The 10,839-nt window shown below is 36.6% G+C and overlaps 1 protein-coding gene across 1 annotated transcript; it reads left to right on the forward strand.

The window, feature by feature from the left end:
* Nucleotides 1–1,521: 1,521 nt before the first annotated feature.
* On the forward strand, nt 1,522–3,635 carry LOC114280102 (pectinesterase/pectinesterase inhibitor PPE8B-like). Its single transcript, XM_082881498.1, has 2 exons — nt 1,522–2,196; nt 2,812–3,635. Exons 1-2 carry the CDS (start codon nt 1,623–1,625, stop codon nt 3,513–3,515), a joined length of 1,278 nt encoding a protein of 425 aa, XP_082737624.1. The 5' UTR covers nt 1,522–1,622; the 3' UTR covers nt 3,516–3,635.
* Nucleotides 3,636–10,839: the final 7,204 nt, after the last annotated feature.

Consider the following 10,839-nt stretch of genomic DNA (forward strand, 5'->3'; position numbering starts at 1 on the left):
AATCTCGCTTTCTCTTCAAACATGTTTCCGAATCGCGATTTCACTTAAAGATGAAAACGCTAATAAGAACAGCGTTTTCTTAATTAAAAGCGTGTTTTATAACCACGCTTTTATGATTTTATTCATTTTGTGCGCTTGGGCTAGAAACATGCTGAGCTTATTCTGGAAGTTTCCGCCAAACTAGGCTTAATTTGGGAAATGACTTAGTAGGTAGGCCTATTTTGAGAAAAAGCCTCTAAAGAAAAAGAAAATAAAGGAGATGTTCATGTTCCACCATATTTTTCAAGGGTGGCTCGTAATATGAAGGTGCCCCGCGTGTGGGATCACAATTCTCTCTGCACTTTGCTCAGAGCATCTTAGAGGATAAAAATATAAAATTTTATTCAAAAAATAAATATAGGGTATCTTATTATTTACTTAAACTTCAACTACAATTCACCATTTTCATTTCCTTTCAAGATATTTTTATTAAAAAGTAAATAATTTTTGTCCATTAATAAATATTTAATTTCCAAATTTTTGTTAAATACATTTCTAGATTGTTTGGTAGAAGTTCTTCGTTGGTTTTGGTGCACAGCCATGTAGTACTCCAAGTCTGTTCTTATTGATAGAGAGGGTGGGATTACGATTTTATGTTGAGTAATTGAGAAATATGAAGACATGAGGATTTGTGATTGACCTGAGATGTGATCACGTGGTGTCCTAATATCAACCAATAATTTTTCGTTGTTTGGGATTTACTTATTTTCTACACTTTTTTGATTTTTTATAAAAAAATTAGAGAAATGATATAACCTAAATAAGTGTACTTATCAAATAAGTACACTTATTTAAATCATCCACAAACAATGTCTTAATATTATACTATACTCATTTTAAATGTATGATTTCACTTTTTTAATGATATCAATTTTATAAAAATTAAATTTATATATTAAAAGTTATTAATATGAGTAGGACTGGGATTGAGTCTGAGCCCCACTTTTCGGCCCACAACTAGTCCGAAAAAAGGTAGGAGCCCCGTGTGGCCGAGTAGTGGGTAGCCTAGCCCAAGCCCGACTAAAATTATACCCCTTTTGTCATATTATTATTCTTATGTTTAAAATTTTTTTTATAAAAAAATTTTAAAATTAATTAAAATAGTTTAGAAAATCCTAAACGAGCCCTTTAGAAATGTAAATTTATTTATTATTATTGAGAGTGGTAAAGTTTAATTTACCCAAATAATAACAAATCAATAATATTAAATACCAAAAAAAATCCAAAAAAATAGGAAGTGTCAATGATATTCATTTGGAAAGTGCTTCATACAGAACCAAATTTAAAGGCACCTTCCCGTTTTCTATATATTTATTTATTTATTTTTAGGTAATAATGCATAGATTTTCTAGGTAATATCCCATTTTCTATTTATTACGTTTCTCTCTCTCCCGCTCATATTTAAATGTTCATACATAAATTACACATCTAGTCTAGTATTAAAAGCAAAGCTTCTCTCTCTCTCACACACGCACCAACGATTCCAATCTTAGTTACCAACCATAGCTATTGAGAGACTCCCTAAAACCCTTACACGGTCCCTTTGCTACGTCCCATTTCTCCTTCGAAACATATCATATCAAATGGGTCCTTCACGTCCCTCCATCTTCTTGCCGTTGTTTTTGTCAGTGGTAGTGTGTATGTCAGCCTCACTTGGTAGCTCTAGTTCTGATTTGGTTGAATCAGAATTGTTGAAGGTTCCAATTTCAGAGTTCGCAAATTCAGTGAGGTCCACCGTCGACATCGTACAGCAGGTGGCCACCCTCGTCTCCACATTCACCGAGTTTGCAAATTCAGTGAGGCTGACCATCGAAGTGGTACCACAAGTGGCCTCCCTCGTCTCCAGATTTACCGAGTTTGCAAATTCAGTGAGGTTGACCATCGAAGTGGTACAACAAGTGGCCTCCCTCGTCTCCAGATTCGCTGAGTTTGCAATTTCAGTGAGGTTGACCATCGCAGTGGTACAAAAAGTGGCCTCCCTCGTCTCCAGATTGGCCGGTGCATTCAGTAATTTTCACCTTTCTAAGGCCATTGCCGACTGCCTTGATCTCCTCGATCTCTCCGCTGACAAATTGACCCGTACTCTCTCTGCTTCTCAGTCTCCCAATGGTATGTATGGTATTACTCCTTCCCTCTTCCTCAAGAATTTGGTGGCTGGTACCATCAAAACATATACATATGCAAGCTATCATTGGACAACCAAAAAACGTATAGGATCGATGGATTGAAAAAGACTTTGACATGATTTTCGCCATTTTTTTTTTCCTCTAGTCCATAACATTGCTCATTCTTTTTTGTTTAGTTAGTTGGACTTGAAATCATTTTTAAGACATCATTCAATAGTAATGTTTTTATTCTAGCCAGCAACTTCTAATAATTATTTTTAAATTTTTGAAGAAGAGAGAAATGGAGAAAGACGGAGATTATATATATATATATATATATTTAGCTAACACAAATGCAGCAAGTTAATCGGACAATCCTTCTCAATGGATTGCATTTAATTTGAATTCGTCTATAAAAATCCAATTTGATCCAATTCGATTTTTATATGTATATATAATAGGACAATTATATTTTAAAAATAATGGGCAAAAATAACGACGTTGAAGATACAATTGCAATTGGAGCTTTCCATGCTATGTAGAATGGAATACCCGCATCCAACTCTTGGGACAATTGGTAATTCAAGCTCTAATATTGTAACGAGTACTAATCGGATCAGATGTGCTTCCATAAACTAATTTATTTTTATTTTGTTGGGGCGACCAGCTCTTAATGACCAAGGCTTCATAGCACGTGACATGACATTCGAGAACACAGCAAGACCGCAGAAGCACCAAGCAGTTGCATTCCGATCAGACTCTGACTTGTCGGTTTTGTTTAGATGTGCTATAAGGGGATACCAAGACACACTCTACGCGCACTCCTTGCGCCAATTCTACAGAGAATGCCAGATCACCGGCACTGTGGATTTCATATTTGGCGACGGCACTGTCGTGTTCCAAAATTGCCGAATCCTAGCCAGGTTAGGCCTGCCTGATCAAAAGAACACCGTAACCGCCCAGGGTCGTAAAGACCCAAGTGAGTCCTCGGGCTTCTCTATCCAATTCTCCAACATATCTGCGGAGCCAGATTTGTTAGCTTCATTGAACTCCACGTACACATACCTTGGACGACCGTGGAAGCTCTACTCGCGAACAGTCATCATGCAATCGTACAGGAGCAACGCCATAAGGCAGGAAGGGTGGATAGAGTGGAATGGGAATTTCGCACTGGATACCCTCTTCTATGGTGAGTTTATGAACAATGGGCCAGGGGCGGGACTGGGTAGCCGGGTCAAGTGGCCAGGTTTCCAAACCATGAATGACTCTGCTCAGGCCTACAACTTCTCTGTGGGTCAATTCATTCTAGGAAATGATTGGTTGCCATCAATCCAAAATGGCAACCTTGCACACTTTTGGGAGGCCAAGTGAGTACCCTCTACTAACGATTTCAAAATTGCTTCCCATAAACCACCTCACTGTACTGTTCAAACAGTGGCTGAAGTTATTGACCCCAATCGCAAAATATGGAAGCGTGAACTTCTCAAAGAGTGGCTTTCGCCAGAAGATTTAGAGGCTGTTCTTGCCATCCCAATTGCAGCGGTTAACAGAGATGATCTTTTAATATGGCACCATAATCCATCGGGAGTTTATTTCGTTACGTCAGGCTATGCCTTAGCAAAGCAGATATGCCACAACTCCAATGGTTCTAATAAGCCCTCCAGATCTCTCACCCTTGGTACAGATTTTTGGAATTCCATTTGGGCTCTTGATATCCCTCCCAAAATTCGTCACTTTTGGTGGAGAGTGTGTCATAATTTGTCGGCAACAAAGCTGGGTTTGTTTCGGCGTAAGTGTGCATCTTCTGGTGACATCTGCAGGAAAGATGATGAATCTGTGGAGCATCTCCTGTTTGATTGCCCTTGGACAAAAGCTGTTTGGTTCGGTAGCGACAACAAATCGGTGATCTCTCTTTGCGTTTCTGAAATAGTTCCACCATGGGAGTATAGTGCCATTATCCTGGGCATTCGAGGACTTGCTTCCTCACACTCTTTATCTTTTTCCTGGACAGGCAGAAACAACAATGAAGCAGTACACTGGGTTGCCAAGGCTTGTCTTTCTAAGGCCTTACCTGTAAATTGGGCTGTATGCCCACCTGCTCCTCTTGCTTCCATACTTACTTTGATGTTTTCCATTATCCTCTTTAATTGAAAGTTTGGGTGTTAAAAAAAAAAAAAACCAGTGTCAAGTATACTGCGGGATTGGGGGTTTAAATTCTTGTGTGTTCCTTCCTAGTAGAGCTGTTAAAATATTATAAGCATACCATAATTGCATTACTAATTGAAAACGGGTTGAAAATCATTCTCTATAGTTTTCTTGGGAGAAAATTGTTGCAAATATTTTGGTTATTAAGACAAAAAATTCAGGCTTCTGTAAATTTTTAACAGAAATACCAATCTTCAAGAACTATGAGGTGTGGAATAGTCAATTAGTCAGTCGCTCCAGTTATGGGAAGATTATTCTCCTCCCGGAATCTGAATCATAATGTTTGCTAGTTTTTATGTGTTGTGTTTTTTTTAATTTTTAATTTTTTGCTTTTGACATATAGTATGAGGGGTATTCTTTCTTACTAAGATAGTTAGATATCTCGTTTTATTTCTCTTTGGAACGTGGAACCTTTTAACGCATGGCTTTGTCAGGCTCTTTAATTGTGTCTGGAGTATTTTCATGCATTATTTTTGTAACAGAAATGTTAGGTATCATGAAAAATCTTTCATGAAAATAATTATGAAAGTTTTGTAATCATTGGATTATACTTTAGAATAAAACACTACACACTAATCAAGGTAATCCAAAGATCATAACTCTTTCATGATCATTTTCATAAAAAAAAATTCATGATCCATAACTTTTCTCTTTTTGTAATAATACACTACTTATTTACAAAAGAAAGAAAGCAAAAGTCCATTTATCATGATAACAATATATATAGGTTATTTTTATTTTATTTTATTGGTCATTGTAGTATATACAACTTCACTGTTGTCAAATTATGATATTTGTAACATATGATAAGTACCATATGTAACCTTATTTCCAAACGTCATAATTGAAGCATATAATATTTATTTCAGGAGAAGGTTTGTATCATAGAATTTTTTATTTTTTATTCACTACAACAAAAACACATTTTAGTGACACTATACTAGTGGCATGTTCTTAAAAAATGTCACAAAAAGAATATTTGGTGGCATTTTTTAGAAAAATGTCATAGAACCACAAACATATATAAGGCTCTAGTGGCATTTCAATTAAAAAAAGTGTCACTTCACTACAATAAAAATGTCACTACAACAAATTTACACTTTAGTGACACTAGTGGCATGTTTTTAGAAAATGCCACAAAAATAAAAATTGGCATTAAATGTTTTAGAAAAATGCCACAGAACCACAAACATATAAGGCTCTAGGGGCATTTTAATAAAGATATGTCACATCAATTTTATGGCATTTTATAAAATAATGACAAAATTATGTTCGTGACATTTACCAACAGATGCCACTAAACTTTAGTCGCAATGGCATTTTTAAAAAAATGACAAGACACTAGGTAGGTGCAAATTACTTTTTATGGCACTTAGGTGAAAAGTGTCATAAACAAATATTTTTATAGCATTTTGAGAAATGCCACTAAGCCAAAAACTTTCTAAGCTTATAATGGCATTTTTGAAAAAATAAAAAATGCCAATATATTTTCTAAATTTTTAAAATGTAGTAAATGATTAAAAATAAATAAATTAAACTCAATATACACTACAGGAAAAAGCACATTCGGCGACTAAATTTCCTGACCAAAAAAAATTTGGTCGCCGAAAGTATAGCTTTCAGCGACCAAAACAGCGTTAGTTGTCAAAAGTAAAGTTTTTTGGCGACTAAACAATTTTAGTAGCCAAAAGTCTACAATTGGCAACTAAAACTAAGTTTGGTCGCTGATTATATGGGTTTTAGTGACAAAAAAAATTTTAGTAGCACAAGGTAAAGCTTTTTGGTGACTAAAAAAATTTAGTAGCCAAACGTCTACAATTGGTGACTAAAAATAAGTTTGGTCACTGATTATATGGGTTTTACCAACTAAAAAAATTTTAGTAGCCAAAAGTCTACAATTAGCGACTAAAAAATAAGTTTAGTCGCCAAAAGTGGTCATTTTTAGAGCGGGAGAACTAAAATGCTAAGGCGGGAATTAAATTTTTTGGCGATCAAAATTTTGGTAGCTGAAAGTGCATCTTCGACGACCAAATCCGATTTTGGTCGGCAAAAGTTAAGTTTTTTTGTAACACCCTCAAAATAAACCCATAATTCATACATTCATGATACAAGAAACGGACAACACGTTCCATAAATCAGAGTGTTTACTACAAAAGTGTTACATGTTGACAACAAAAGTAAATGCCCTACGAGCTTACAACTTTCTAAGTCAACACTTGGGTTCAACAAAGTGTCTAACTCTTTATACAAAATAAGCCATTGGCTTGATTTACATGTAACACAAAGATAACATCAAAAAAATCTTCCAGTCACTAGGCCTCCCAAGCTATGTCCTTGGAGGTTGCATATCACCTGAACCTGAAAGTGATGTGTAACGCCCTCAAAATAAACCCATAATATCATACATTGAAGGTACAGAAAAGAGATATTATATTACAATCATCAGAGTATTCTTACAAAGTGTATTACATGTTGACAATAAAAGTAATTGCCCTATGGGCTTACAACTTTCCAAGTCAACACTTGGTTACAAAAAGAGAGTGCTAACTCTACACAAAATAAGCCTTAGGATCGACATGCATGTAATACAACAAAAACAACAAAACGTAATCTAACAGCCACACGCCTCCCAAGCTACGTCCTTGGAGGTGGCATCATACATGTACCTGAAAATGATGTCCCATATAGGGTGAGCCAACGCCCAGTAGAGATATGCTAAACATAATATGAACAATAACTAAAACATTAACATTCGATAAATGTTTAACCTAGTTATATCCGCTTATAACACATTTCAACTCCATGACTAAAATGTCCATGAATTATTCCATTTTCATTTATTACCAATACTCAATTGACAACTATGGCTTAGAACTTGGCCAAACAATTTAAATGAGACTACATCTCATATCAACAGTATTTCTATTTCAGGTGAGATATAAACTCATATTCAACATTTCATACTTTACAATAGATTCACATTTTGGTGCTGTATCAATCTCAAACAAAACACTTCCATATTTCACAAATGATACACATTTTAGTACTGTATCAATAAAGACATAAAAACACTTCCATACTTCGTAAATGTTACACATTTCAGTACTGTATCAATAAAGACATAAAAACACTTCCATACTTTGTAAATGATACACATTTTAGTGTTGTATCAATAGAGTCCATCACCTATCTCTCTCAAACAAAATCCGGTTTAGAGGTCCATCCCCTATCTTCTCCTAAACCGTGGAGTACATCCTCTATCTTCTCTCATACAATACAATGTATATAAACAATTATCATATACACGATCAATCAAAACACAAATTCGATGTATTATTTCAACCGTCATATTCAATGATATATTCAACCGATTGGTTATAATTCACCTAATCATCATGCAGTGTCTACAACTATCAAGACTATCCTCTACCGATAGTCCAAAGCAATTATTTCTAAACAGATAATAAATGCATTAAATAGATAATTTATCAATAATTTCAAAGGTGAGTGATTAAACAATCCAACTACACCATTTCATCTCATAACTACCCAATTTCATTATTTCCAACTCAATTTCATAGTTCAATATCTTTCCAAAATTTATTATACAAATTAATAAATTAAAAATAAGGGTTTTTCTCCCTCATTTTCCAATATTGACCCAAAGGCTCAAATATCATTACTAATCATCAATACCATCATTTTAAGACCCAAAATACACATGTATTGGTCAAAATAACAAAACCCCTCTTTATTCATTTTGAAACCCTAAAGCCCAAAATTACTCAACTCCAACATTAAATCAAAATGACCAAAAGTTTATGTCAAATATCATAAAAAATGAGTAGTTATCCCTACCTCAAATGGAGAGACCAAATGGAGAAGATGAAGGATTTCGAAGGTGCTCCAAACCTAATAATTTTCTAATCAAAATGAAGAGCAAGCCAAGGAAAGCTCCACACTTAATACAAAGGAACTAGGGTAGAAGATCACTAGAACTAGATGTATTTATAGAGAGAAGATGTAGTCTAGAGAGAGAAACTCTCAAGTTATTCATTCAATGAACTTCATTAAATAGATTAATGCATCTCATACATTCATGATACATAATGCATCTTCTATATTAATGAATTCATTAGATAGATTAATGATTCTTGCATATTCATAATATATACATAATGCATCTCTAAGATTCATTCATAATAAATCCATCACATTCAATGTATTAGCATCAGTCTTCAATACATTGTATATATAGGTGCATTCATCAATAATTTGTCACCATCTAATTGATGTACATGTATCTTACTTAATGAGATGAATCTAGTATAATCATGCATAAGCTTCGAAAAGTTAGAGAGAGAGAATGGCCTGAAAAAGTGATCCAAAAAGCTGTTTTTCGGACTGATATACAAAAAGGTCCGCTCGAGCGTCAAAAGCCCTGCTCGAGCGTGAAGCCCAAAATCAACCCTTGGTTTCCAAACACAACCAACCTATTTCAAACCTGCCCAACACGACCCAAGACTCATATACAAAGAGTAAAGGATGAAAACAAGAATAAGACAACAACACATCCACAGAACCGAGTCTAAAATACAATTAAACAATGAAGGGAAAGCCGGGATCGCTATAACCTCCCCCCCCCCCCTTAAACAATTTCGTCCCCGAAATTAGATAAATAAGTTTCAAAAATACGATTTCTCAATTCTCAACCATATTACAATTCAATATTTATCGACTTGACTCATTACCAGGCGTTCCATCTCTTTTCATGAGGCAAATTACAACATATGTTACAACATGTGTCATCAACATGCATTCCCTTGAAATTCAAAAATTTCAACACAAGTTTTCCACAGTTCAATTACATATTCAATGCCAATCAATATATTTGCATTTCTAAAACCGAATTAACATATGCAATGTTAAAATAAACTTCCATTTCAAGGCAAGTTCCATAATATTTCCATAAACCGAAACATATACAATGTTTTACAGCTTAAGACATATTCAATGCTCTTAAAGTTTATCAATACAACAAAATTCCCAATACATGTTTAAACATTAACAAACAAGTCCGGATATTTCTCACAGACCTCCAACTCACGTTCCCAAGTGGCTTCTTCCACTCCGTGATGCTTCCACAAAACTTTCACCAAAGGTATCGTCTTGCTTCGTAAGACCTGATCTCACCTATCCAAGACCCGTACCAGTCTCTCCTTATACGAGGCATCCTCATTTTCCTCTAAGTCGGTCCAATCCAATACATGCGATGGATCTGGCTCATACTTCCGAAGCATACTAACATGAAACACGTCATGTATCCCGGACAACTGTGGCGGTAAAGCTAAACAATAGGCGACCTCACCAATACTCTCAAGGATCTCAAAAGGGCCTATAAACCGAGGGGACAACTTACCTCTCTTACCAAATCTCATCAACTCCCGCCTAGGTGATATTTTCAGAAAGACGTGATCACCCACTTCAAATGCCAAAGGCCTCCTCCTACGGTCGGCATAACTCTTTTGGCGACTCTAGGCTGTAACAAGCCTCTTACGGATAAGCTCAACTTTCTCCGTCGTTTCCCTCACCAACTCCGGGCCCAACAAAGGTGTATCACCCACCTCGGCCCAACAAACTGGAGATCTACAAGGTCGGCCATACAAGGCCTCAAACGGTGCCATACCGATACTCGACTGAAAATTATTGTTGTAGGCAAACTCTACCAAGGGCAAGTGCCTCTCCCACGACCCACTAAAGTCAAGAACACATCTTCAAAGCATATCCTCAAGGATCTGAATAGTACGCTCGGACTACCCGTCAGTCTGAGGATGATAAGCCGTACTAAAAGTCAATTTAGTCCCCAAGGCACTCTGCAAACTCTGCCACAACCTAGTAGTAAAACGAGGATCTCTATCTGAGACGATCGACACTGGGACTCCGTGCAACCTCGCTATGTCCCGAATATACAAGTCGGCAAGATGATCGACCGAATCTCTCACGCGCATAGGAATGAAGTGCGCTGACTTAGTCAACCGGTCTACAACCACCCAAATAGCATCACTATCCTGCTGAGTCCTCGGAAGACCTACAACGAAGTCCATAGTGACATGTTTCCACTTCCACTCGGCAATAGGCAAGGGTTGCAACAAACCCGCTGGCCTCTGATGTTTGGCCTTCACTTGCTGACAAGTAAGGCACTTAGACACGAAAACTGCCACATCCTTCTTCATACCCCGCCACCAAAACTGGCGACCCAAATCACGATACATCTTGGTGCCTCCCGGATGCACCGCAAGGTGTGAATGGTGAAACTCTCGGAGTACTTCCTCTCGGCAAGACTCCGGCACAAACAGACGGTCTCGGTATCTCACACTCAGGTCGGGATACACAATCAAACCCTTCTCAACCTTCCCACTGGAGATCTTCTTTCGGAGGGATTCTACCTCAAGATCACCTCTCTGTGCCTCTAACACGCGACTCACAAGTG

Source organism: Camellia sinensis, chromosome 7 (genome assembly GCF_055761805.1).
Source record: "Camellia sinensis isolate YWXY chromosome 7, ASM5576180v1, whole genome shotgun sequence".
Taxonomy (NCBI): Eukaryota; Viridiplantae; Streptophyta; class Magnoliopsida; order Ericales; family Theaceae; genus Camellia; species Camellia sinensis.